This window comes from Vombatus ursinus, unplaced genomic scaffold (assembly GCF_900497805.2).
Source record: "Vombatus ursinus unplaced genomic scaffold, bare-nosed wombat genome assembly UNPS02014906.1, whole genome shotgun sequence".
Lineage (NCBI taxonomy): Eukaryota > Metazoa > Chordata > Mammalia > Diprotodontia > Vombatidae > Vombatus > Vombatus ursinus.
Window position 1 is genome coordinate 1 of NW_020954684.1, and position 27,450 is coordinate 27,450.

Genomic DNA, 27,450 nt, shown 5'->3' on the forward strand with positions numbered 1-27,450 from the left:
CCTTACCGGTCTCCAGATTGGGTGATGAGCCGACGGCAAGTTTCCATCTGCACATCAAGACCCCGCTTCATACTGCACATTTCCATGTACTCATGCAGGTGTCGGTTCATGTCATTCTTGGCTGTGGCCAGTTCCAGCTGGAAAGGGAACAGGGCAGCAAGAGTCGGTTTTCATGTGCCAAAAGGGTGCTGGGGCACCTGTTTCTACCCCTTAGGGGATTCAGATTTGAAGGGGCCAGGATAGACAAATATGGGCTTTCAGGGACAGCTGCCAGTGGGGGATGGGGTGAACTAAGCAGCCATGTACTCAAGGATTTAAAGGAACCAGGGTGAGCCTCAAAAAGGCTGACTATACTATTCCCTTTTTTTTTAGTTTTCATGGGAAGCTAGGCTCATGGAGGAATGCTAAGTATCTGCTGTAGGTTTATGTTCTATTAATATGGTAGTAAGGACAGTCCAAAGAGAGATGGAGATAGTTGGAAGAACAATAAAGGAGGGCAGGATTGACTTGACTTGAAAGGCATACACAAAATTACTGTGATGACTTCTGTAAATCAACTGCAAGGCTAGAAGCGTAGAAAGAGAGATGAAATCTTGTCTTTGTGGCTTAGGAGGAACATTCTTATTGCTGCTTTCTTTTGAAAAAGCACACACACTGAGGTTAGCTTTCCCAGAAGAAAAGTTTTTTGAGATATCTTTGAAAGTTGGTTCGAAAGACAGGTCTGGGATGATGGCCTGCATCCCGGGCCTAGAACAAAGAACTAAGACCAAAGCAGAAAGAGGAACAAAGCGGCCAGGATGCAATTCTCTTGACTGAGTTGAAGGGACTAGGGACTCAGAGCAGAGGCAAACTAGGAGATTATCCATGGTTGGTTTCTAGGTCTCCAAACTGGGAATGAAGGAAATGGAAAACTGGGACAGAAAAGAAAAGGGTCAAGAGAGCAGGCAAGAAAGATAGTTTAGAAAGTCACAAATTCTGAAAGACCACGTGGTGGGTGTGGTCAGGAGGTTTGAGGGCTGAAGGAAGGCAACTCACTTAAGCTCTCAGTGCTCCAAGCAATTCTCTCAGACTACCAACTTGTAGAACAGGTGCCTGTCTGCAACGGTACAGGGAATTTTCTATGGTAGTGAAATCTCAGGTCCAGATCCAAAAATAACTTCCACTAATGGCAGGGAGTTTATATCATCTCTAAACTTTGGCTCTCTCCAGTAACTCCACAGAATGACAGAGTAGGCACTTAATATAAACGGTGACTTAAATTTTTCTCCTTCATGTCCATATTCTTCAGTAGGGATGGGAATCAATCTCTGAACATTTATTACCTGCGTACTATGTTCCAGACACTGTGCTAAGGGCTCAAAGACAATAATGAAATAGACCTCACCATTAAGGAGGTTGAAGGGTGAGGTAGAAGAGGTGAAGGGTGAATATGCAACCAATCCATACCCTGATTTATCAACACTCTCAGCAGCTAACCTTATTCTCTGAGAACCTCATCCTCATTTACTAAGTAACATTGTCTCGAGTGAAAAATTACTGGAAATATGACCGGAATTTATGCTTCCTCACCTTTCTGTATCATAGAATGTTAAGAGTTGGCGGGCACTGGAGAGATCCAGCTCCTACCTGAACACTGATGCCCTGGATGACATCTTCCACAATCTTTACCTATACACCTTCCAATGAGTAGCCCCAACACCTCACTGTGCTTTGGGGCAACCCTCACCACTCTACAGTTTTGCCTGTTTGCCACTTGCACTCACGAATTCCCAATTCTGACCTCTGGTGCTATGCAGAGTAAATCTAATCCTTCCATTCCACAACCCTTCAAACCAATCTATCAATTAACAAACTTTTACTAAGCACCTATGGGCAAAGGACTGTGCTAGCTACTGAGGCTACAAAGTCAACGTGGAAAAATCCCTACTCTCAAGAAGCTAAAATTCTGTCAAGAGAGACAACAGGTACACAGATGAGCATACAGAAAATAAAGACAAGGTAATTTGGAGTGCAGGTGCAGCTAGGGGGAGGAGGGAGATCAGGAAAGGTCTCATAGATATGTAGAAGGTTGTACTTGAGCTAAACCTCAAAAGAAACTAAAGATTCCAAGAGGCTGAGAGGAGGAGGAAGTACACTCCAGGCCTGCTGTGCTTGCGGAACTGCAAGACAGATAATTTGGCTGGATTGGATATAAGAGTTTAAAAAGTTAGGTTGAAGCCAGATTGTGAAGAACTTTAAATGTCAAACAAAGGAGTTTGTATTTGAACATAAAGATAGCAGGAAGCTGTTAAAGTTGAACAGAGGAGTGACATGGTCACATCATCCCTCTGGCAGCCTAGACAATGGAAAGACTTGAGGCGAGGAAAACAGTGAAGAGGATCTTGCAGGTACAGGCAAGAAAGGAGGAAGCCTCCACCCCGGTGCTGAGTGTGTGAGGGGAGACAGAGACAGAGAGAGAGAGACAGAGAGAGAGAGAGAGAGAGAGAAGGAGGGACAAACTCAAGAACTGCTGTGAAGGTACCATGGTTGGCACAAGCTCCAGGATTGGGCACCTGACCAAACATTGGGCAGACAATGAAACTGTTAAGCTGAGTGACAAAAAAAAAAAAAAAAAATACTGTTGCCTTAAGAGAAGCAGAGAAATTCTTAAGAAAGGCAGGTATGAGGGGCAGTGAGGTGGCACAGTGGACAGAGCACTGGCCCTGAAGTCAGGAGGACCTGAGTTCAAATCTGACCTCAGACCAAACACTTGATACTTACTATCACTGTGACCCTCGGCAAGTTACTTAACCCCAATTGCCAAAAAAAAAAAAAAAAAAAAAAAAAGGGCAGGTATGGGGGAGAGAGAATGAGTTCTGTTGTGGGCATGTGGTTTTTGAAGTGCCTATAGGACATCCAAAAAGAAAGATCCAAATATTGAAGATGGCAGCCATGCCCCCAGTCTGCTCTTCTCTAAGCTCAATGTACTCAGTCCCTTTAACTAACTCCAATAGGACCACAGGCCCCTGTGGTCTCATCCACATTACTGCCATTTGTCAATATCCTTCCCAAGAGGTGTACTATGAAAAAGGGGAGGCCCATTTTGAAGTACTTGAAAAGTGGTATTTGCATTTAGGATTTCCTTTTATTTCCTTTCTTTTTGAAGGAAAAGTTTGGAGCTTAAGAGCCTTTGGTCCAGGACTAGACAGTGGCCAAAGTCTTGGCACTAGCTGAGTCTCCATGTGACTAGACACTGCCCTGAACCTACAGCCAAAGAGCCATCAGAGACAAGGAACTAGAGAGGGAAAAAACATTTCAGGAGGTATAGAAGAATGAATGCCGATCAGTTCCCAAACTCCAGCCACTGTCACTGATTTGGTTGTGCCTATAGTTTCACAGCAGAAAAAAAAAATCATTTAAGTGAAAAGGGAAGGGGAATATTTCTTTTGATTTTATTGTCAAAACGCAGAAAAAGGAAAATGCAAGAATAAATATCAGTTGTGGGACACTGGCCACATCCTTAAGATCTATTATCCACAGATAATGTGGGACAGAGAAGGCATTTGGTCCAACCACCCCTCCCCCAACACTTCCCTATATTCTTGGGAGATACAACAACCATTGTCACAGTCCATACAGGTCTGACCTATGCACAGGGGAGCCCCAGCTCCCCTAATTACCAGCAGAGTTCCCAATATTGTAGGAAGAGATGAAAGAGCCTCCACCCCTACAAAAGCACTAAAGGCATTAAGATGAAGCAGCAGGGAACATGATTTCCATCTTTGCATCACCAAGAAAGCCTTTTAGGGGCTCAATCCTCATCACAGAACAAGAAGTCAGGGCACTGAACCGTGCTCAGAACTGTGGGTGCTATGGCAGTTGGGAAGAAAGGGAGTAAGTGGGAAGAATAAGGTGCCTCCCTTGTGACAAAGCAAGAGGCTTCTCCTCCCTTAATCAAAACATCCTGAAGTACAAACGCTGGCTGATTCTATGAAACAGGCATGGCTTCTGACAGAAGCCCAACCATCTAAGTACTGCCTAGATGATGACTAACACAACTGCCCTCTGTGTAGGCCTAGACTGCAGGCAAGCTTCATTCCCTGGACTGCACAACCTCCAGGCCCGCAGAGGCTGCCCCTGCCGTGGAGCCCCAAGGCCTTGATTGGTGCTTGCCTCAGTAGCCATCTCAGTAGCCAGCCTCAGTAGTACATCTAGGTCTGAGCTCCAGCCATGCGTTACTATGCCTTCCCTCCACCACTCGTCTTTTTCCAGCTGTGGAACCATAATCAAATCAATTTTGTCCTTGCTCCTGGAAAAGGTCTGTGCTCCCCTATGGCAGCTCTACTCCCATCTCATTACCCTCCCAACCAAAACATCCCTCCCTGACCATTACCTCCCCACATCAGAGCCTCCTCCTATTAGAGCTCTTGGGCAGGGACTGTCTTTACCTTCTATTTGGATCTGAAGCTGCTCAAAGCACAGAGAAAGTGCTTAATAAATGCCTTTTCATTCATTCATTAACTAAGTGCATAGAAGAAACTCACTGGAAGACTGGTGAAGAGATGACAAATTTCTAGTCCATAGGAAGTCATGATAAGAGTATATTCTCTCTACAGAAGGAAAGGGTTACCCACACCACTGAAATCTACCGTCACCTCAAGATGAGATCAGTGATGTCTGGCCCTGGGCACTAACAATTTCCAGGTGACTGTTACTCCTTAGAAGATCCATGTGGGTCTATCAGCTTACCTACCCACAGGTCACATGCTCACCTCTATCTGGTCGATGGTCTCCTGGTATTCCTTCTCCCGGGTTTTGAACAGAGATTCTGTGTCCTTAATCACTTTCTCCAGACTGTCTTCCTGCTGCTGGGAACCACAGGGAAGCAAAGGAGTAGTAGCAGCAACAGAGAGGTAGAGAACAATGGGATAAGGCAAAGGGGAAAAAGAGACAAACGTGTTTAAAAAAAAAAACAACTAGCAGAAAGAACAAAGAGCAGCAGAAGGGAAAATAAAGTATGCACAAGAAGGATGTCACACAAGAAGAGAGAGTGAGCAAAGGACAGAAGGAAGGGCAAGGCAGGAGGAGGCAGAGGGCCTGAGGCTGGGAGGAGCTGTTACCTCTCCCTGGGCCTCTGCAGCTGCCATGGCATAGCCTGAGAAATCCTCCCAGAGCAGCAATGTCTCCTCCGTCTCCTCCCAAGTCAGGCTGTCACAGTCGTCTTCAAAATCATACTCCCGCCTGGAGATAGGGAACCCAGGTGTCAGTAAAAAATGGATGGGTGGGTGAGCTCTTCCAGGAGAACACTGTTGGGGAAACGCCAGCTTCTCTAGGAAGAGTGCTTGCTGCAGAGGGTGCTGAGGGGTGGGGCCTAGGAGACTCACAGCTGGTTGAGCATACGCTGCATCTCCTCATTGATGCTGAGGGCTGTGCTCTCATCCTCCTCCCCATCAGGTTGGTGGGGCCCATCACTCTCAGACAGGGAAGTGTCCTCCTCGATGACAGGTTTTCGATCCCGCTTCCGCCCCCCCATGGATGGGACCTTAATGGGAGACAAGTGCAGAGACTACAGAGACGAGGCCGGGTGCGTGAGGAGAAAGGGCAGGGGGCAGGAAAGAAGGGGGGAAGGAAGGAAAGACAAACCAGCAGGAAAGGTTGGGGCAGAGACAAAGACACAGAGTTATAAAGACAGGTACAGAAACATGGAAAGTTACAAAAAGACAGATACATAGGAAAGGAGGGGATCAAGGATTAAGAGAGGCAGGGAAAGAAGAGGTAGGGAAAAGAGAGACAAGGGATGTGGGCTGATTATGACCATGTAAAGATGTGAAGTAGCTAAAAAGTGATTTTAAAAAATCCTGAACACAATGACAGAACTAATAACTACAATGATGGATGAAAATGAATTTTCTATACAGGAGACCTTTAATTACACCCAGAACCAGGGAGAGAAGGGACAAAAAGAGACACGAAAAGAGGAAAAGAGAAAGTAAAGGAGAGAGGACAAGGGGGAAGGGAGGGGAGGGAGTAGAGAAAGAGAAAAAAATTGCATTGAAAAGCCAAGTGGGTCAAAATTGATAGCCAAACCTCCTGGCTAGTTTAGAAACAGGGGTAGAAGCATTAATGAGTTGCAGGAGATTGAAACTAACCAGCTTCTTCTGTGGGGGAAGCAAGAAAGGAGGCATATGAAAGGAAAGAAAAGAGAAGCAGACAGAGGGTAAAGAGAGAGAGAGGGAAAGGGAGAGATGGTGTTAGTGAGAGCTTCACAAACCTCCTTTCAGAGGTTGCTCCTTGCCCCACCCCCCAGGCTTAGAACCACCTTATGTCCCCAGTTCCTTGGGTAAGGACCCTCAGGAAAGAGGGAAGGGCCTAAGCTCCAGGCTAGCAATGATAACAATGTCTCCATCTGTCCCAACCCTCCTCTGACCAACTCAGGATATGGGGGAAGAAATGGAACTAGGGAAAAGCCTGGGACCCAGGGCCTCCTTGTCCCTGAAGGAGTCTAGAAGGACAAAAAGGGACTCTTACCTGGAACATCTTGATCATGTCCTCACAGTTGCGCTGCTGGGCCACATCACACAGTTTGGCAGTGATGTCTATGCGGCGGCAGATGTCCATGTCCACTTTCATGGCTTTCTCCTGAATCTTTGTGTCCAGTTCAGTCAGGTTCTATGGCAGAGAGAGAATAGAGAGAAGACTGAGGAGTGCCACCCTATACTTATGACAACAAACATAAGCAATGACCATAATGTGCAGGGCCCTCTGCAGCGTAACCACAGAGCCCTCCCCCTCAAGGAGCTTCTCTTCCAGAGAGGTAAGATAGACAGAGCTAGGACACACAAGGTGGAGCAAGTTATCTTGCTAAGAATTTCCCATGTTATGGAAACTGTTTTATTCTCTTTTCTTTCTTAGACCTGAGGGGCAGGGAAAAGAGAAGAGATAAAAGAGAAGGCAACAGTAAGAAGGAAAGGCTTAATTTCCCAAGCAGGCAGGAGACAAAAGTAGATCTACTTACATTACTCATGAGTCCCTTGAAGACCACCAACTCAGCTTTGAGCTGCTCCACCTTCATTGCAAGCTCTTCCTGGCAGGCATCAGCTTCTTGGGCCTCCTGTGGTCAGGAAGAATGCCCTGGCATTAGTGGCACAGCCAGAGGATGCTAAGAGAAGATCACAGTCAAAGAGAGCTGTTGGGGAAGCTTGCACCCAGGGTCAGACTGGGGAGATGGGCAAAGGCATGGCCACCCTCACCTCCTGAAGCTCATTCACACGCTCTTGCAGCTGGACCCGAACTGTATATTCCTCTTCCCACCTGAAGGAATAGAGAGGACATCGGGTACAAAATCCTCCTGCTTCCAACATGCCCCTCTTCTCCCCTTCCCCCAGACCCAGTACTTCCTGAGTCAACACAAAAAGCCAATAAAAGCTTCTAAGGACCAAGAGAGTAAGGCCTGTTAGGTCTGACTCCCTGAAGAAGGAGGAGTTGTGGGCTGGAAGTTCAATTGACTCTGAGCTCCTCGTAAGGAACTGTGTAATTTCTGTCTTTGTGTTCCCAGGGCCTTGCACTCAGTAGGTACTTAATACATGTGAGACTGAATTCGGCTGTTTTGCTCAGCTGCAGCCACAGACTGGGTGTGGCCCTTACTGGCATGCTCCAGCAGTTCCTGGCGACTGACTAACTCATCAACTGCCTTCCTGTCACATTCTGGCCACCTAGCAGCTACTAGAGCCCACTTTTTCTCTTGCCCCAGCTCCCATGAGCTGCCTCACTGACCTAGCTCCCACCTCCTGCCCACACCAGACACCAGGTCCACCCAGCCCAGTCTCCCACCTTCAGTTCCACAGATCCGGTCTCCCGCCTCCTGCCTGCACCAGAACAGAGCTCCTCTAGCCTGCTCCCCTGCCTCCTGTGGGGTCATTTAACCCTGTAAAAGCATCTGCAGGACACATACCGCATCAACAGAGTTTGTCAACAGCAAATCCAGATGATGCTCGGAAGTCAAACCTATAAGCTCCAGTTCTTCCCACCCTCACCTACCTTTGAGTGAGCCCCAGGGGTGTTAGCAGGGCTGGCCCTATGGCCACAAAGCAAGGGACAAAAGGGGTCTGGGGTACCTACCTTGGATTAGTGCAGGCCAAAGGGAAAGAAAGACATATCTATCATTCCCAAAAAAAGAGATCAAAATTAGAAATGCAACCCTTAGGGCAAAGGCTACTGATTGAGATACAAAGCTAACAGTAGAAGTATCTTTTGTAGATGCTTGGGGCTGACAGTAAGAATTGCGCTTATATCTGTAGGTCTGCAAGTGCTTTATATACATTATCTCATCTAATCCTCCCCCTAAAACCAAATGAGATAAGCACTACCGGTATAATTATCCTTTTCTAACAGATAAGAAAACTGAAGCTCAGAGAGGCTGACTTGTCTATGGTCATACTGCTAGTGTCGGGAGAGGAACTGGAACCAGTTGTCTTCTGACTCCAAAGTTCATCAGTCTTTCCACCATGCCATGCTGCCTCTCCCATCACCCAGAAGCAATGATATAACAAAACAGGCTTTAAGCTGCTCCTAGCCCTACAGCCAAGGAAAATCACATCTTGTAGAGCTAGTTTTTCAGATACCTGAAGTCTATGATATGTAAAGCATTTAATAGATGCTTGTTCACTACTGGAGGATTATCCATAATATCACAGGATGGGTATTACTGCTTAGGGGATGATTTCATTAAATTGGCTCAAATGTTACTTCCAGTTGGGCTGAGATGATAGATTTATCTTAAACATGATCCCCTGCTCAAGCTACCTACTCTCCATCTATATTAGTCCATCACTTCACAGTATATTCTGGAGGAAAGAAGGAATCACTCCGAAAACAGATACAGAGACAGACTTTAAGTTGGTGGTTACAAAGAAAGAAAGCAAAAACGTATCATCAGAACAAATTCTGTAGGTCAAGGATTAAATCTCTTTCTTCTCTCTATTCCTTCTCTTTTCTCATTTTAGTAATTCTACTCTTTACTCTCCTCTCTCATCTGGCCCATTCTCTCTTTCCCCTGCTAGATCCCTCACTCCCCATCTGCATTGCAGTGTTCCTAATAATAACTCCACTACATCATCTCGACTGCCCTCCATGGCCACCCCAACAAATTTACCCAAGCTAGACCAGGGATGAGGCAGTCATTCCTGTCCATTGCTGTCATCACTGCTGGCCCACTATATAGCACCAGCTCACTGCCCTCCCTTCAAACTCCTTTCCAAGGGCCTTCCGTGCCCCAAATTCCTGCTTACCTAGGTTCCCCATACGATGCCACTCAGGCTACATATCAAGACTGGTAAAGTGCTGTTGCTGAGTTTCTTTTTATCAGGGACAGAAGTAGATTTTCCTTGGAATGGAGGAAGGTAAAGATTAACAAGATAATTTGAACAAGATGCATTGGGAGAACAGAAAGCACTGTTTTGGTATGAATCCTACCAAATTCAGGAAGAAACTAAATTGAGGAACCTAATTACAGAGTTAGAGGAAGTCCTTAACATGGCAAAACAGTCTGAGCATAAATGCCCTGAAATCTGACTTTGCCATATTGAAGAACTCAAGGTGGGTACACTTTGGGTGTGTCCCATGATCACAGTTACTGAAGCAGAATTCTTGGGGCTGGAAAGGGCCTTGTACTTTTAATCCAAGCTTTCATTGCCTTCAGGAAGCCCCTCTGCAACAATCCAGACAGAGAGGTACACTTTCTGTAATAAGGAACACATTATTAGAAAGTTCTACTTTATGTGTGCCCGTATTTGTGTCCCTATAATTTCTACCCACTGGTTTTAGCTCTGGAGCTGCCACACTGAATAAATCTAATCCCTCTACTCTTAGAGAAGTACCAAGGCATACTGAGTGCTAGACTTAGCATCAGAAGACCAGAATCCAAACCCCACAGCAGGCTCTTGACTGTAACACTAGACAAGCCATTCAATGTCGCTGGGCCTCTATTTCTCTATCTGTGAAACAGGGATAATAATAGCAGCTGCTACACAGAGCTGATATATGAGAGAATATGTTTTAAATGCATTGCAAATCTTAAAATGCTGTTATTACTGCTACTATATAACATTGCTCCCCACCCCACCCCCCAGCAATTAGTAGTAGAAGCATCTTTTTTGAAGATGTCTGGGGTTAATAATCAAAAAAGCAGCTTACATTTGTAGAATAACTTTAAGGTTTGCAAAATCCTTTACAAGCCTGTGAAATAGGCACTATTGGCACTATTGATACCTTGTTAATAGATAAGAAAACTGACACTCAGAGGGGTTAAGTGACTTGTCTGTGGTCACGCAGCATCCAGGAGTTTGTTCAGCTGTCCCTCAAGAAGCAGCTTTAACTGCCTGCACCATTCAGTTTACAAAAGAATTTCATTGTACCCTGGTCTCATTTACAATGTGGGTTCCTATGGACAGCTTTAGAATTAGGTTCTGGGGTGAGTTTCTATTTCCCTCTTAACACCTGTCTTCTTTTTTTAAACACCTGTCTTCTAAAGAGATATGTGTAAAGCACTGTTAGGAGAGAGCTTTACTGGTCTCTGAGCTGAAAAGAGAGCAGGGATTATTTTCTCCATTTTATAATGGGGGAAAAAAAAACCAAACTAAGGTTCAGAGAGAGGAAAAGCCCCTTCTCAGGTCACACAAATCTAAAGCTGAATATAGAACCCAAGAGGCCTCAACTATCACTTCAACATGTATGCATCCTCTGCCTCCCAGACTGGGGCCTGAATGGCTGGATTAGAGTGACATCCTGAGGGCTCATATAAAGAGGATAAGAAAAGGACAGAGGGTTAAGGACAAAAGAATGTACATCAAATACCAAACAATGCTGGCTACAAAGACCTAAGCATATCAGGGTACTGCAGTGTTATTAGCAAAGCTATACCCAAGGGATAGTAACTCTTTACTGCCTCAGACGGCTGGACCAAGGACAAATCACTCTAGACCAAAAAAAAAAAACAAAAAAAAAACCCCACACTGGAGAGCACCAATTGTCCCTGTGGTTATGGATGGACCTATCCAAAAACTTGCCCCCCTTCCATAACTTACTACAACTATATGTAACTCTATAAGCACAAGGCCAAACTAGTCTTAAACCATATTTTACCAGGATCTCAAAGTAAGTCCCCAAGAACACTTATTTAGCATAGGTTTTCCCCTACAGGAGGTCAGAACTAGATCTGCGAGGGGGCAGGGAGGGGCAGAAGAGGGGCAATGAAAAAGCTGATCCCTTCCAGGCCAGATGAAAATCCCATTTATTACTTAGCTTTGCTTCAGGTCATACATATCCCAAATTGAAATTCATGAACACATTCAGCCATATCCATACCCATCACTTCACCAATCAATAATTCCTGCCATACAGAAATGCTGTAATTTATAGAGCACTTTGTAAATTTTAAAACACAACAACCCTTTGAGCTAAGTTAAAAACAAAAACATAGTGGCAGTTCTAGACTTGCCTATGGGGGATGATCAGTGGTAAAAAACATTGGGGAAACCTGAAAAACAAAGTTTCCCCCAACCAACATTCCTTTCCTCCTCAGTGATTTATAATGCTGAAACTATCACCACTTCTTAAACATACAGGGATTCACCCAAGTATATTTTCCTCCTTCTCTGCTGGGTTTCTTGAGCCCCATAGCCTTGGTTTTTGTTTTGTTTTGTTCTTTTGAGAGAATTAAACTATGGGGCTCTAGTGGCATCTTCCCAACTTGTATGACCCTCTCATGACATTCCCACCCCTGACCTCACTTCTCTATGCTCATAGGGTGTGTCCACATGGAGTCTTACCAACTTTTTCTAACTTGGCCCTTTCTCCAGCTTCGAAGTCCCCCTCTCATGTTTGTCTCTCAAAGCCTCCACTTTTCCAATAACAATTATCAGTCCCCTCTGCTTTCTGGAGACAATATTCCCTACAATCCCTATTACTTACCCCACTTGGTTGATTCTTGCCAAGAGTCTCCTCTGGCCTTGTAGACTGACCACATGGGAACCCAGCTGGCAGGTGTCCCAGTATCTTCAGACCCCACTTTGGGAAATAATGGGGTTGTAAGATTGTCCTAACACCCCGCCCCCAACACACCTTCCCAAATGATTAAATTTATAGTCTCTGAGATAAAACAGATCTCTTATGCCATTTCCTTTTGTCTCCTGAACACAAAGTACCTTTCCCCAAGTTGCTCACGAGAATAACCAGGGCTGGGCCCTATGACCAGTTAAGACTGGTAAGGGGGAAAAAGAAAGCCCTACACAAACATTTCCCTGGCTCATTTCCCTAGTCACACCCTATTAAGATCCCGGTTAGCATAACCCTCCAAACACTGCAACATAGAGGGGAGGGGAAGTAAAGACAAGGAAAAAAAATCGAGCTTCTCATATATAACCTTCCTCTTTACATTACTTTCTTCCCTGTACAGTCTTCCTGAAATTTGGGCTGATCCTTGAGTCCTCTGGATTCTAGAAAAATCTTTTCTTTCAGGGGAGGGAGGGAGGCCTTGCTGCGTTTCTCTAGTCTCCTGGTCCACATCTCCCTTGACCCCCGGCCCCGAAACTTTCATTGCTTTCTCTAAACCCTTTTGGCTGGAAACCCTCCCTGTCTGGGGGTTCTCTCTCCGGAACCCTCAATACCAACGCCGCGGACCCCCGTGCCTAGGGTCCATCCGATGATGGCTCGGCCCCACCTGCTCCAGCCTCACCTCCGCTTATACTCGTCCCGCTCCCGCTTCACCTTGGCCAGCACGTTGTACAGGGCCCGGATCTCGGGGGTGATGGTGTCGATCTGCACCCCCACGCCGTCTGGGTGCACCCACGACAGGCCAGGCCCCTGCACCAGGGTAGGCTCCAGTCCCGGCCCGAGCCTGCGGGAGTGCGAGAAGGACCAGATAGTGCCAGGCATGAAGCGGGCCGACGAGGAGTAGGGGGTGGATGTGGTCGTGGAATGGGACGAGACGGACGCCGGGGCGAGCACGCCGGCGGGCGACGACGAGAGGCCCGACGCGGTGGGCGCCAGCGGACCTGCGGGCGAGCGAGCCGGGGAGCCGAGGCCTCGCGCGGCGGGCCAGGCCCCGAGGGGCAGTCCCGGGGGCCGGATGGGGCTGATGAAGCCGGTCTGCACGGCCTGGTCGCGGCGCCCCGGGCCCCGCCGGCCCTGCTGCCCGTCTTCCAGAGCCTGCTGCAGCTGCTTCTCCAGCAGCCGGTTGCGCCGCTCCAGCTCGTGCACCTTGGCTAGGAAGCAGCGGAAGCGCAGGTTGAGCGTCTTCAGCACGTTTATGTTGGAGCCCAGGTCATTGCGGAGGGCCATGGCGGCTGGCGGCGCTGAGGGAGCCGGGCCCGGGCCGGCCAGCGTGAGCGGCTCCCACGGGGGGATGCCCGGAGGGGCGGCCGCCGCCGCAGGGCCCGCAGGCAGCTCCCCACCCCCGCCCAGGTAGTCGCCGCCCCCCAGCGAGGGTCCCACGAGAGGCCCAGTCAGGCCCTGCTGCTCCTGCTGCAGGAGAAAGAGATTGGGGCCGAATAACGGATTCATGGCCGCACCGCTTCTCGCCTCGAGATGGAGACTGGAGCGGGGCGGGGAGCCGGCCTGGGCAGAGAGCCAATGAGAAGATGGGATGGGGGCGGGACTACGGAGCGAGCCAATGGAAGGGGACGGGGGCAGTACAAGTGAGTGTCAGACCGACAGAGGGAGGCGTGCGGGCAGCCGACTCTGGCCCGCTAGTGGGGAGCGAGCTTTTTTTCCAGGCTGGTGTGGGGTCCCCGCACGGGCCACCTACCTGGCGCCAGTCTACATTACCCCTGTGCTGCCCTCCCCTCTAACAGCCGCTTCTTCGGTTCCGAGGCGGCCTCTGGGAAAGCCCAGGTGCAAAGCTGGAGAGGGCCAGGAGAATAGAGCAGACGCTGGCTGGGCAAGGCTGTCCCCAAGGGGGCTTTCCTTTACAAACCTCCCCCCACCACCCGAGGAGGTATAGTTTCCAATCAAGCCCTGCCACTCTCACCACCCGACCCCAAAGCAAAGGGAGCAGGCTGGACCGCTTATCCCGTTGTATACAGCACAAACCAATAATGAGCCTCACACAGCAGCCAGAGTGGGGATGGGCATATTTTATGTGTATACAAAAGGAAGGGGAGGGTTAATTGGACTGTGTCTAAGTCAGACAAGGTTTCTCTCCCAAAGATGAGGTCAAGCTCCTGAAAGAAGCCCACAGTCACACCAGTCTGGTAGTTCAAGACCCCACAGTGGCTACTGTGTCAGGACTTCTGCTTCTTCCTAGGTGGGGGCTGGCTGGAACTAGGAGTCCTTGCTGTACGAGGCCAAGGGCCCTCGTGGACTCGCTTCTCATTCTGGAAAACAGTCTTCTCAGGAGGCTGCTGTTGTTGCTTCCCCTTTGCTTTTGCCTTTGCAGCTCCCAGCTTCACTTCTGTCTTTCTGGTTTCTAGCTTCACCCTTGCCTTTCCAGCTTGCTTGATCTTCTTGACAAGCTTAGGGCTGATTTTAGGCTGGGGGACCACCTCGGCTTTATCCAAAGAAGGCCCATCGGTGAGTCTGGAGCCTGTGGAGCTGGCTGCTTCATCACCTGGGATTGGAGTGAAAGGGTTAGATGAGTTTAGATGACATTGCACTGATAAAGTAGGAGAAACCAACACAGGCCAGTATGAAGTAAAGTGCAACAAAGGGGCCAACGCTGTACATAACTGAAGCATGACATTTTATATCTATTCTCTTAAACCACTGTAAATAGTATTATCTGCACCCTTATGTTTTCCTTTCGTACTACAATGACTTTTGCAAAGAGTACTAAAATGATAAAAAAAAAAACTCCAAAAGTTTCTTGGACCTCCTGGGACATTTCTCAGCATTCAAACCAAAGACTTGGCTTTTGAAGACACTATCTTTTCTCCTGAGATCTAGGCCTCCTCCTTGAAATGCTCAAGAAAATAATAATTTCAAAGTATCATGAACAAATCAGAAAGTTAACGTGGTTTAAGGGGTAGAAAGTTCACTTCAGAGCCAAGAAAACCCAGGTTCAAGTATCACCTGTCTAGGCAACTCTCTTGGACCACGAGAGGCAGAGATGGAAGAGGATGTTTCCTCATCCCAGAGTTCCCTACAGCAATGTAATCTCAGGTCCAGCCCTTATCCCCTCAGAACTTAGATGTTCTCAAAACTAAACGGGCCTGCCTCCTGCTGATAGCTCTCAGCTCTAAGTGCCAAGTTATCATCCAGCTTAAAAAAAAAAAAAAGACAAGGCCAGGCAATCCAGAAGGGAAGGGAAATCACAAATCTAACTTTTACAATTTAATTAGCCATGTAAACAAGACAAGTACAGCCATCTGGTTCAGGGAGGGGGAGAAGAAGTACAATTGTACTATTCTGTTTGAAATTCCTACCTGAAAAGGCACTCATCTAGGAGAGTCTGCTATAGTCTTGACTCTTGATCAGAAAACCTAGTTTTGAATCCTTTCTAGCTGTATGAATGTTGGCCAAAACATTAACCACTCTTGAATCTTAGTTTCCTGATTAAAATGGTGATACTCTAACCTTTACCTTTTGTCACCTAACTTATAGCAAGGAAAATACTTTTTAAGTTTAAAGCACTATTATAGAAATGAATTATTAAGAATAAAGCACACCAGGAAGAATTCTTTAAATCAATTAGGATAGGGAGTAGAAGGCATACGAGGAAGGTTTCCAAACAAGAGACACAGGGAAATGGGACATAACTATGTGGGCAGAGAGAACCTGAACAAATGAGAAGCAGAGATTTCTTACTTTTCTTGGACTGAGGTATAGCATTGGAAAACTTCTTGAATTTGGCAATGAAAAAGCCATCCATGTTGTGTGTATGGGGGTAGAAACGTCGGGTAGAGCGAAGTGTGGGATGGAATCGATGTTCTCTGAAGTGGGTAAAGCCCTCTTGGCCAAAGTCCAGCCCCGTGGGCACCAGCCGCACATTCCTCTTCTTCAGGGCATACTCTACCACCCATTCATTTTCTTCTACCTGAGGGGGGTAGATGACATCAGAGGTAGGAGTGAGTCTTGGCTGAAGGGGTCCCAAAGAATAAGCTTCCTCTCCACACTCCTTCTGCCCATACTCCAATGTAACAGAAGCCTTACCGTAATGGAGCAAGTGCAGTAGACAATGTAGCCTCCAGTTTTGGAAGCAGCATTAACAGAATCAATAGCACTCAGGAGCAATTCCTTTTGGATATGGGCACATCTCTTGATGTCTTTCTCATCCTTTCCAGAAAATGAGAGAAAGAAAAGGTTATGATGCTTAAACAGACTGTCCTCCCTAAATAGATTAACATGCTAAAGATGACATGCTTCTCATGACAGATTCATCCCCTTCCACACCAATACCCACCTTCTCTCCAAAATGTCTATCCTATCCCTTTTTCCTCCTCCTCACCTTGTTAGTCTTGACAGATGGGTCCTTAGAGATGATACCAGTGCCACTACATGGGGCATCAAGCAGTACCCGATCAAAGCCTCCTACCACCTGCATAGGAAGAAGATAAAGAGGTGGTCAAAGGAACTTCTCCCTATCCAGAATGGCTCGACACCCTGAGCTCTTATAGACAAATCTACAACCAAAGTTAAACACACAGACACCTGGAAAGGTGCTAGTGGGCAGGGGGAGTGAATAGACTATTGGGAGATACAAGAGAAAAACAATGGTAGCTCTTTGTCTAACCTTAGGGAAATGACGTCCATCATCATGGCTAATGATGGTGTTGGTGACCCCTAATCGGTGCAGATTGCCTACAACACTCTTGAGGCGCTCAGCATTAGCATCGTTTGCAAGGATCACTCCTGTGTTCTTCATCAGTTGGGCTGTAGTAGGCAAAAGGCCATTATCCTTCACTTTGTGCCCATGTCCCTACACCAACTGCTTGCCCACCTTGTGACTAGCTCTACTCAGTAACCCACCAAGTTAAAGTCCAGCATGTACTGTTTAACTCCACACATAATCACCCAGTATCTCTCAACCCAATATGCTAGACGACTGTGTTCCCACTTCCCATGCCTGTGGTAAAATAAATATTAAGCCTATGGGTTTGATTTTCACTTTTACTGAAGAACTTTCTGGCCTGCAAACTGGTCCTGGGCACCCATGGGCCCACCTTACCCCAAAAACAGAATACTGAAAGTGCACTTCCTAGGCTAAATGAAATGTCTCTGTTCTGCCACTTCTCTACCTATGTAGCTAGTCTTGCCACCAGGGGCACAACACATATCCAAAATACGCTCGTGCTCCTGGGGTGCCAAGGCAATGACAGGCAGCATACTGGAAGCACCTTGAAGGATGTAGTGCCCTGCCAAGTACTCAGGAGTAGCCCCTGGAAAGACAAAAGAGAGGCAGAAAAGGGTGGGATCAGTGGGATTCCACAAACATAAAGCACCTATATAAATGACACTGGGGTCAAACATATGAAAAGACAGGAGCTAACAACTTTGTGAGAGGGTGAGAGATGTACACAAAAAACTATGATGCAAGTTATAAGGAAAACGGGCACTGAGGGACAAGAGAAGTCCTTTCTACATTCCTAGGAATGGGGAAATGCTTGTACAAACATAAAGAAGGAGGGAAGGGCAGAAAAAGGTCCGGGAAAAAGGAGAATTGACTCACCAATGGGCACAGAAGAGTCATACACCACCAGTCCAGTTTTTGACCATTTACCCAAGGGATCCAGATTCACCCCTCGGTTGATCAAGGCCTGGAAGAGGAAAGATCATGTCAAGGTTGCAGGCACTGCGACTTTCAGGGCAGAGGAAAAGTCAGCAAAGTAGCCTTGGACATGGAGATGTGGTTCTAATAATAGGACACTAGCACCACAGAAAATCCACTTCATCTAGTATCTCCTTCATTTTGTCTCTTTGGTCTTATCCTGCATCCCAACATAGAGATGTTCAACATTTCAACAGAAATGATTTTCTCCCAGAGGCTGCTCTGTTTCTGTCTTTTTATTGAACTGCATTAACTAGAGCAACCTTAGTCCCTATTCCTTTCCTTCCTAAAGAAATCATCCATCTCCAAGAATACTCAAGATATTGAGGCCATACCAGTCTCTTTACCAAAAGCACCACTAATAATCTGTTGCAGGTTTCAGTGCTGTCCAGTAAGGCACTGAATCACCCAGTCATATATCACAGAACCACACAGGGCCCCCTCTAATTGAAATGCTTTGAATGGCTCCTTAATTCCAACCATGCTGCCTCATGCAATATTCCATACCCTGTACAACCCTCTACACTAGGGTCACCAAACCATAGCCCACATAGAGGGCCTATCAACTGTTTTTGTATAGGCCTTGTAAATAAGGTTAAATAAAACTTTAAAATTTAAGTGGTAGAGGGGCAGCTAGGTAGGCAGTGGATAGAGCACCGGCCTTGGAGTCAGGAGGACCTGAGTTCAAATCTGGCCTCAGACACGTAATACTTCCTAGCTGTGTGACTCGGGCAAGTCACTTAACCCCCAACTGCCTCACTAAAAACAAAACAAAACAAAACATTTAAGTGGTAGAAAAACAGGCCCAACCCCTGCTCTACACTGGCAAAGGCAGCCAGACCTTATGTTGGACATTATGTAGAACAGCCCTTCCCCACTAAGTATGACTCAAAGAATCTGAGACTTATGAAGATTTCACAGGCCATTCAATCCAACCTGTACACAAATGGAATCTTCACTATAAAAACAGCCAAAAAGTAGTAATCCGGCCTCTGTTTGAAGACCTCCAAGGAGGAGAGGAACCCATTTCTTCAAGCCAACCCATACCACTTCTGAACAGCTCTAATTGTTAGGAAGTGTTTCCTGACATCAAACTTAAATTGGACTCTTTACAACTTCCATCCATTGCTTAAGGTTTTGACTTCCAAGCCAGGCAAAGCAAACTTAATTCCTTCTCCACACAATAGCCTTTAAATATTTGAAGATCGCTATTATGTCTCCCTGAGTCTTTTTTTAAGGCTAGCCTTAAACACAAGCATTCTACCCTACCCTCCAAAATCAACAACTGTGCCCATGTAAAACAGGTGATTTATTCCTGAGTTTACTTGAAAATGGACCCTCCTCGAGATACTCCCCAATCAACCCTACCCTTCACCTGAGCCAAATCCCGACGACGAGTTTTCAAGGTGTTGGTCCGGAGGGTGATGGGTCGGGGAACCTCATTAGCTTCTAGGAATTCCACTAGCTTCAAAGAAAGAAAAGAGATTAGGATGACTAGGGACTAGATATAACGGAATGCAAGCAGCAATAAAGGACTAGATAGCTTGATACAGTGTGATAAGAATATGGTAAGAAAAGGACCACAGCAGGATGACTGGCATCATTACCACCTCAGAAAGAGGGAAAATGTCCATTATCTTGCCAATCAGGAAGTCTCCATAGGAGTAGTATGTAGCCAAGTCTCTCCGAAGCCGGCTCAGGTACTCAGCCCGAGACCGACCTTCTTCTCGCCGAGACCCAAAGTCCCGAAGCACCCCCACAATGTCCTGGATTCGCTGGTGTACAGACTGCAGATCTGGAGCCTGGGCATGTGACCAAGCTAAGGAACATTATCCAACGTAACCTGACCCATCCTTATCTAGTCCAAACTCCTCTCACCATATGTACTGCCTCCCTCGACCCATCCAACTGCACTGCAGACACCACTCCTCCCAGCCACTGTCCTAGTAGGATATTCTCTTGCTCCATCTCCCTGCCAGAGGGCAATACAAGTTTTCCATCCCCGTCCAGGTTGATCTGAAGATCCCCATTTTCTTCATCGTCACTTTTGGATTTTGGCTTGGGAGAGCGTCGTTCCATTCCCTCCTCCTCATCATCATCGGTGTCTTCGGAACTCCACCGACTCCTGTAAATTGCCAACAGGTCAGAAGGGCCCTTGGAGATCAAGAGATTTCAGCTCCTTCATAACCATGTCTACCCTAGCCTGTGCCCACATCCATTACTAGAACCTCCAAGACATACAGTGTTTCTGCTTCCTGGGTCCTTCGCTTCTCAGCAGCCTTCTCAATGGGCAAGAGCTGTGGACAGAGAGAGAAGACAAGGACTTAAATAACACCAACTTTACCTTCTTCAACACATCACTTTGCTCTGACCCTTTTCAAGGGTTGTTGTGAAGCTCAAATGAGATGTGTATAAAGTACTTTGCAAACTTTAAAGTGAGATGTAAATGTTATCAGTACTACATCATATACCTGCACAGGTCAGAAGGAAGAGACAGGACGGTGAGACCAACCAATCCAAAGAAGGAACTGGTTGGACTTAAGAGTCCTCACCCTTAGGGAGGCAAAGAAAAATTCTTAAAAAGGAGTAAGGAAAAAATTCAATGAAAAGGAACTCATCTCGAAAAATTCTGAAGTATAGTAAAGCTATAATAATCAAAACTATCTGGTACTGGATTTCAAAAAGAGAGAGAGAATCGAGAAACAGAACCAAATGCCTGTAAGAGATTAGTGTTTGATAAACTCAAGATAAATTAAACAGCAATACAGTGAGAAGAAATTAATTTTGTTCCACATCTCTGACCATTTACTATATTAAATTCCAACCCGATCAAAAGACATAATAACAAAAAGCAATGTACTCAATATAAAAGAAATACGAGAGAGGGGAAATCTTTAAAGTAAATAGGTCTTACAAATGGCTGACGACCAAAATCTTAATCTATGATCTCCCAAAGAACCATAGGAGAAGCTGAACAAGTTCCCAAGGAAAACACTAAACACAAATTGTTAATGATAGTTTGAAAAATTGTTCAAAACCTCTAATGATTAGAGCAATGCAAATTAAACCACCAATTGGCAAATTAGTAATAAAAAAATTCGATGTTGAGAGAGCTATAGAGAATTAGGTGTGTGTTGTTCTAATTGTAAATAAGCACAGTCTTCTGGGAGAGTGACCTGCCAAAAATAACTACAAAACCTAGCATTTTTTTTGAAAAGAGAAAGACATACTTGTACAGAAATATTCATAATTGCTTTACTTTTAAGAGTAAAAAGCTAAAAATAACTTCCTTATCTAACAACCGGGTAACGGTTAAATAACCACAGTACAGCAATCTAATGGAATACTATTGTAACAAAGAAACATGGAGACTACAAAGATACATAAAGCTAAACAAAGAGATGCAGAGAGCAAAATTAGAACCCACTATACATAACAGCTAATTACAAATTGTGTGTGTGTGGGTAACCAAACTTTTCCACACAAGCAGGAAAAAGCATCACAAAGCACAGAACCTATCAATTTTATAGATGAGGTGGGCTGGGACACTAAATAAATTGCCTGTATCACAAATCTACTAAATGTCTGAGGCAGGGATCAGTGTTGGAGACACTGTGTTAAACAATGGGGAAAAGTCAGAGAGCTTACATTCTAACTGGGAAGAAAGCACACACATAAGTCTATTCGCATACAAAAATGAATACAAAGTAGTTTTGGATAGGGGTATCTTAGTTAACTAGGAGAACCAGGAAAGGAAGTGTTTGAGATGAGTTATGAAGGAAACCAGGGACTCCAAATATTTAAGATGAAGTGGGTATACATTTCATTTCCTAATGAAAATTCCCTCTACTGAGCACAGCGTTTGGTGACTTCCTCATAACACAAATAGTACAATAGCCGTAAGACTTATAGATGGATCATGGGGACAGTGAGTAGTTCAGTATTGCTTTAATGCAAAGTTGGGGAGGGTGGGAGTGGGAGTGTTTATATTTCATCCTAGAGGCAATAGAGAGCTAATGGGAATTGGGAGGTATGATACCAAACTTGCTTAAGAAAAATCACTTTGGTAGGTGTGTAGGAGACCAGAAAGAGGTTTGAGGTAAGGAGACCAAAAAAGAAATTACTGCAAATAATCCTGGTAAGAGGTGATGAGGGTCTGAACTAGAATGACAGCTGAGTGAATGGAAAGAAGATTCCAAAGATACCACAGAAATAGAAATAACAAGATTTGGCAACTGACTGCAAACATATAGTGAGCAAGAGTGAGAACTTGAGAATGTCACTGGGGTGGCAAATCAAGGTGAATAAAGGAAGGTGTAATCCTTGACAATAGGGAAGTTTGAAAGAGAAGTGGGCTTGTGGGGAAAGATGAATTGTTTTGGACCTGTTGAATATGGAATGCCTTCAAGAAACCTAAATATATACATCTGGGAGTCATCTTCTTAGAGATAATAAATGGACTCAATAAAGTTGATGAGGTCATTCAGAAAAGGCACCTGGGTCCATAATAGAGGCTTGAGGTCTACTCACAACTAACAGGTATGACACTGATAATGAAAAAGGTCCCAAGTCTCCTAACTACAAGTGTGGCATTCTTTCTACTACTGTTTCTCATAAAATAAAAACCTGACATTTTGAGAATTTAATATTTGCAAAGATGCTTTCCTCACAATAACCCTACAAGGCAAACATTCTAGGGGACAGATTAGTGTGAGTGTAATAAAGTCCCAATGAAAACTCTCTCCACTGAGCACAGAGAGTCTGGAAGACTTACTCATGGTAACACAACTAGTACATGTCAGGAGGACTTATGAACCTATGTCTTCCTGATTCTAAGGACCACTGCTCTATCCACTAAGCCATGTTACCTCTCATTATTACAGTAGGTATTGAGATAGATCCTACAGGTATTATTATAGTTGAGGAAATATACCCTTGAGAGATAATACAGTTTGCTTATGGCTGCATAGCTAGTTAAGTGTCAGAGGTGAGAGTCAAACCTAGGTCTCTCCCTAAGCAAGTCCAGAGGTTCTTTTTACCAAGGTTATACAAATAACTTTCTTTTAAAATCAAGTTAAAATTTTTTAAGCAAACAAAATCCCATCTTGAATGTTCACCTCATCATCTTCATCGGTTTCTTCTTCAGAGGCTACACCATAATCATCTACCATATCATCTTCACTATCCAAAGAAGCCCAGCTATCCCCTTCACTCCCTGCATCATTGTCCTCAGAGTTGTCCTCTTCATCGCTGTTATGAGGGGGGGCTGGGCGCTTTTTGCCCTTGGTAGGTACAAGCAATGCTTTATTTCCAATTTTGAGCCCAGAGGCCTGGGGTCCTTTCTTCCCAGGGGGCTGGACAGCACCTGTAGAGAACCATAGATGTTAAAAAGCCTCTTAGCCAGTTAAAGATTCCAAAGGGTCCTATACCCATCAGAATCAGCCAACAACCCTACTCTCTCCACCAACCTAGAAACTTTTTCTACCTTCAAGATGTTCCACCATCCTGCAGTTGTTTCTCTTAATTCTTAATCCTCTTGAATTATTCTATTAAGCCTACACCCATTATTGTGCTTGAAGACTTCTCAAACTAATATCCCTAGCTCCTATTTTCACACTAACCTTTTGTTAGAGGCTTTGGACTAGGAGATAGATTCTTGGTTTCAGGAACTCCTACAGACTCTGATCTCCTCTTGGCTGCCCTGAAAAAGTAGGAAGAATAAAAAAGTGAAGACATGCCTATTATTCAACCTGCTTTCCTCAAAACTGATGGAGCTTTACATCAGCATCCCCACCCACCTATGCCTGGGAGATCTAAGATTAATTTACCTTACCAGCTAACCCTATCCAAAGGTTTGTAGTTATTAGCATCCCCCTCCCCACTCCAGACTTAACCTGGCTATCCCAAACTCACCTCTTCCTGGCACGGCTACAGAGCCTCTTACCACTTTCATCACCAACTATAAAAAGAAACAACAACAACTAATGGGGGGGTGGGATACGCACTGGAGAAAAGAGAGCAGAACAAGATAGGAAAGAGATTGTGAGCCTAGGACTACAGAAATTCACAACAAAAGCTCTGGCTAATCATGCCTCAATCATTCTAAACCCCTCTGGAAGTGAAGGTCTGGACCACATCAGACCAAATCAGTAACAGGAAAAATAAAAGATAATAAACAAGGACCTTCAAAGAGAGCTAATCAAGATTCCTTTCTAGACTTCTCACCTACTGGCACTGAAGTCTTTTGTCTGGTGCTGCTGAGAAAAAAGCTCAATACAAAATGAACACAAAGCAGTTTTGAGAAGGAGTGTCTTAGCAATTGGGAGAACCAGGAAAAGCTTCAGGGAAGGTGGTGTTTGAGATGAGTCAAGGTAACATAATACACTATACTATAAGTGGGAAGGGGGAATAAAGGATGCCCCCCCGTAAGGGCCAGTGCAGGCCAGTTCCCTCGGGGAGCAGCAGCAACAGCAGAGTCCCAGTAGAAGGGTCCTCACCCGGGGGCAGGAATTTGGCGAGCTCGGTCTCAGCACCCTTCTGTTTACGGGCCTTTCGGCCAGGCCCGCGCTTCTCCTTCTTGGTGGGGTGCAACTTGCGCCCCATGACGCTGAGGCAAAGAAAAAGGGTTCATGCATTAGAGATGGGGTAAGGCGGATGAAGCAGGAATGGGCTCCGCGGGGGAAAGTGGGGGAAGACCCCCTCTCAACGGTCTCCCTCTCCCTAGGATCGCGGCTCTGTCAGCCCGAGGGAAGCCGGGGTAAGTCAGAGTTTCCTTCCTCCCGCCCAATCACTGAGCTCCGGGCTCCCAAGGGACGAAACTCTTTGGTCCCCTAGAGACCCAGTCTCCGAGAAGGCCCGAATTCGCGCTTACCTGCCAAGTACCGGGTCCACGTGCACCGCTAAGCCAGCGGTTCGCTCGCCCCACAATCCGGAAGCGGTTTTGCGCTAACGTGCTGACGCAAGACGCCCTGACGCTCGGCCTCCGCAGCCGCGGAACTTTGCCCCGCCCCTTCCGCTTGACACTTCCGGCCACGGCTTCTTTAAGCAGTCGTCCGGCTGGCTAACGCAAATTCTTGTAGCCGAGGCTAGTAACGTCTGCCGTGCCAGTGAGAACCCGAGCCTCCCCACCCCAAACCGGCCAGTCAGTCAAGAAGCATTGATTAAGTGCCCATTACGTGCCAGACGCTGTGCCAAGCGCTGGGGACACAAAGAAACGCAAAAGACAGCCCTGCTCTCGAGGAGATCGCGGTCTCAAGGAGGAGACGTCGCTAACAGGCCAAAGGGCCACAGACGGGATACGTTAGAGACAGCGGACAGAGGGACAGAGGCACTAGCAGCGAGGGGGATCGGGGAAGGCTTCTCGTCGAAGAAGGGATTGTAACTGGGACTTAAAGGAGGCGAGGCGGGGAGCGTTCCAGGCGTGGGGGACAGCACGAGGAGGGTCCGGAGCCTGGAGGCGGAATGGCTTGTGCGAGGAACAGCGAGAAGGCCAGTGTCCCCGGAAGGAAAGAGTACGTGGGGGTGGGGGCAGGGTGTTAGAAGAGTGAAAAGGTGAGGGGCTTTGAAAGCCACAGGATTTTATATTTGATTCTGAAGGTGAGGAAGTCACCTTTAGCAAGATAAATGTGACGGCTAAGTGGGGTGTGGATGGGAGTGGGGAGAGACTTGAGGCAGGCCAGGCGTGACCTGCCCCGGTGCGTATTAGAGACATGTTACGGTGGTCAAAGTAGACAGGTCTTGGCAATGGGAGGGGTGAGAGTGAGTGAGGGATTGAGGATGACACCTAGATCGTGAGCCTGGGTGACTGGTAGGTTGGTGATACCCTGGACAGTGATAGGGAAGTTTGGAAGGGGGGAAGGGTTTGGGGAAAAGAAAAGTTCAATTTTGTACAAGCTGAGTTTAATCTAAACATCGGGTCCAAAATGTCTGATAGGCTGTTGGAGAAGCAAAACTGGAGGTCACCTGAGAGGTTAAGGCTAGATTAAGTAGATCTGAGATTCATCAGCATAGAGGTGGTAATTGAATCGGTGGGAGCTGATAATTAAATGCAGGGCAGTGCAGCCCACGGAATCTTCAATCTTCCTATGCTGTCCTTCCCCAAACCTCAATAAACAAATTCTCTGCAAACATTGTTCCTAGTTCACCCCTCCCTCCTCACCTTTGCCTTGGTCTGACTTCCTTTAAAAACTTAGCCCAAATCCCACCTTCTGCAAGGTTCCTTTATTAACTTCTCTGAGCCTGCATCCCATTTACACAGTACATGTCACATTATGTAGTTATTTGCAGGTTACTTTCCCCATTGCTTGGCACAAGGTAGGCAATAATAAATGCTTGTTGAACTTACCAAATCACAGAGCTCACTTTTTAACGAGGGAGACAACCTTTGAACAATTATGTACAAACTTATCTACAGGATAAACTGGAGATAATCTGAAAGGGATGGCACTATGATGAGGGACTGGGAAAGGGACTTTAGCTGAAACATGCAAAAAGCATGGCGCACAGATGAGGGAAAAATTCCAGCTATGGGGAATAGCAGTGAAAATGCAGAATTAGGAGTATCTTGTCCAAATGTGTTGATCAAGTGCTTAATGCTTGTTGTCTAGCCCCCAGAATCAGTTTTATTCTGTCCAGTTTAAAGCCTAGTCAGGAAAGTAAGGAAGGGCTTGGACAGGAACACTTTAACACTGTTATTCCAATTACTCTTTTCCTTATATCCCACTTCAGGCGAAGCAGGTTATCTCAACATAAAGGTCCAATGAGAACTAAAAAAGAATCAGTTTAGTGGGGGGGGGGAGTCTGAAACTCGCTGTGACCTTAGGGAGCTCACTATTGTTTCCTAATCTGTGAAATGAGATTACTTCCAGTATTTCATAGACTCGTCAGGAGAAATTTGAAGTACTATAAATGTGTATGGTATTCAAGCATCACCATAGCCACAAATTGCCACAAAGGAATGTTCTCAGATGTGCATGCATAGCAACAAACAAACAACCACAGGGCTAAAATACAAGGAAACTTTTATTTTCAGTTTTTATGAAGTTTTTTTAAATGCTTTTGGTTCTTTTTCTTTTTTTTTCCTTTTTCTGATTTTTTTCCTTTTCTTTCTTTTAATTTTTTTTTTTTTGCATTTTATTTCATTCTGGCCGCTCAGTGGCTGGAGCCGCTCGGTTCCTGGTATTAAAAAGATGCCAACGGAGGTAGCTGTGTCTCGCCCAGGGGCCCGGCCCATCCGAAACCCCAACAAAAAGGAAGAAAACAAAAAATAAAATAAAAACATAAAAGAAATTTCAGATCATTTTCTCCGAGCTTGGTGAGAACCCACAAGAGTTTGTGTAACAGACGTTACAGTGGGGAAGAGGCCATGGAACCCGGAGTGGGGCTGGCCTGCCCTCTCCCTGCAGATGGCGCCGGCGCTACTGCTGCATGTCTCTGGCAGGAAGGGCGATGCAGCCCCTCACTTCCTCCCCTCCCCAAGAGACAGGGGGAGTTGTTCCTTTATAAAATGAGGAGGGGGTAGAAGGAAGAGGGACTCAAGCCCCCAAAGGAGAAGCTTGGGGGCAAGGGGGTAGAAGGGTCACTGCTCAGTGGTAAGGTGGTTATCATCAACCTGGATCTTCACTGCTGCTGGGCTACCTGTAAAGGATAGAGATAAGGACAGAGTGAGAATTCAATACTTAGATCACTACCACTCCTCCCAAGGTGAGGTGATG

At 46.1% G+C, this 27,450-nt stretch overlaps 3 protein-coding genes across 16 annotated transcripts in view; all 3 read right to left on the reverse strand.

Moving 5' to 3' along the window:
• Positions 1-2: 2 nt before the first annotated feature.
• Positions 3-13,564, reverse strand: IFFO1 (intermediate filament family orphan 1). Of its 7 annotated transcripts, none has more exons than XM_027843306.1 (9): positions 12,710-13,564; positions 7,230-7,290; positions 6,995-7,090; positions 6,508-6,648; positions 6,129-6,137; positions 5,364-5,521; positions 5,100-5,220; positions 4,752-4,844; positions 3-137 (listed from the first exon to the last, which is right to left on the reverse strand). In XM_027843306.1, the coding sequence occupies exons 1-9, from the start codon at positions 13,534-13,536 to the stop codon at positions 3-5; spliced, it is 1,641 nt and encodes a 546-aa protein (XP_027699107.1). In that variant the 5' UTR covers positions 13,537-13,564. The 7 variants fall into 7 exon arrangements, with proteins under 7 accessions (XP_027699107.1, XP_027699105.1, XP_027699103.1 ...); XM_027843304.1 differs by having other exon boundaries at positions 4,752-4,847; XM_027843302.1 differs by having other exon boundaries at positions 5,364-5,545.
• Positions 13,565-14,088: 524 nt separating this feature from the next.
• On the reverse strand, positions 14,089-24,671 carry NOP2 (NOP2 nucleolar protein). Of its 3 annotated transcripts, none has more exons than XM_027843337.1 (16): positions 24,609-24,671; positions 24,235-24,344; positions 23,651-23,696; positions 23,359-23,438; positions 22,855-23,102; positions 19,979-20,034; positions 19,693-19,862; positions 19,348-19,547; positions 19,113-19,202; positions 17,639-17,726; positions 17,208-17,348; positions 16,703-16,842; positions 16,418-16,507; positions 16,123-16,245; positions 15,778-16,006; positions 14,089-14,581 (listed from the first exon to the last, which is right to left on the reverse strand). In XM_027843337.1, the coding sequence occupies exons 2-16, from the start codon at positions 24,338-24,340 to the stop codon at positions 14,256-14,258; spliced, it is 2,133 nt and encodes a 710-aa protein (XP_027699138.1). In that variant the 5' UTR covers positions 24,341-24,344; positions 24,609-24,671; the 3' UTR covers positions 14,089-14,255. The 3 variants fall into 3 exon arrangements, with proteins under 3 accessions (XP_027699138.1, XP_027699139.1, XP_027699137.1); XM_027843338.1 differs by having other exon boundaries at positions 17,307-17,348; positions 19,345-19,547; XM_027843336.1 differs by having other exon boundaries at positions 19,345-19,547.
• A 2,180-nt stretch (positions 24,672-26,851) lies between these two features.
• CHD4 (chromodomain helicase DNA binding protein 4) overlaps positions 26,852-27,450 on the reverse strand; it is a 33,577-nt gene continuing 32,978 nt past the window's right edge. For all 6 annotated transcript variants that reach the window (XM_027843330.1, XM_027843329.1, XM_027843331.1 and 3 more), the window contains one exon: positions 26,852-27,373. In XM_027843330.1, coding sequence (XP_027699131.1) covers positions 27,356-27,373 — 18 coding nt within the window. In that variant the 3' untranslated portion in view covers positions 26,852-27,355. The remainder of the gene's footprint in view (positions 27,374-27,450) is intronic.

Coding starts and splice junctions, on each gene's coding strand:
- IFFO1 (XM_027843301.1), bottom strand. CDS start 13,536: ATGAATCCGTTATTCGGCCCCAATCTCTTTCTCCTGCAGCAGGAGCAG. Junction 5,221..5,363: donor CAGCGTATGCTCAACCAGCT/GTGAGTCTCCTA, acceptor CCCTATCTCCAG/GCGGGAGTATGATTTTGAAG. Junction 138..4,751: donor AGACCATCGACCAGATAGAG/GTGAGCATGTGA, acceptor TTCCCTTTCCAG/CTGGAACTGGCCACAGCCAA.
- NOP2 (XM_027843336.1), bottom strand. CDS start 24,340: ATGGGGCGCAAGTTGCACCCCACCAAGAAGGAGAAGCGCGGGCCTGGC. Junction 23,439..23,650: donor TGTAGCCGTGCCAGGAAGAG/GTGAGTTTGGGA, acceptor CTACTTTTTCAG/GGCAGCCAAGAGGAGATCAG. Junction 19,548..19,692: donor CAGGGAGATGGAGCAAGAGA/ATATCCTACTAG, acceptor TAGCTTGGTCAC/ATGCCCAGGCTCCAGATCTG.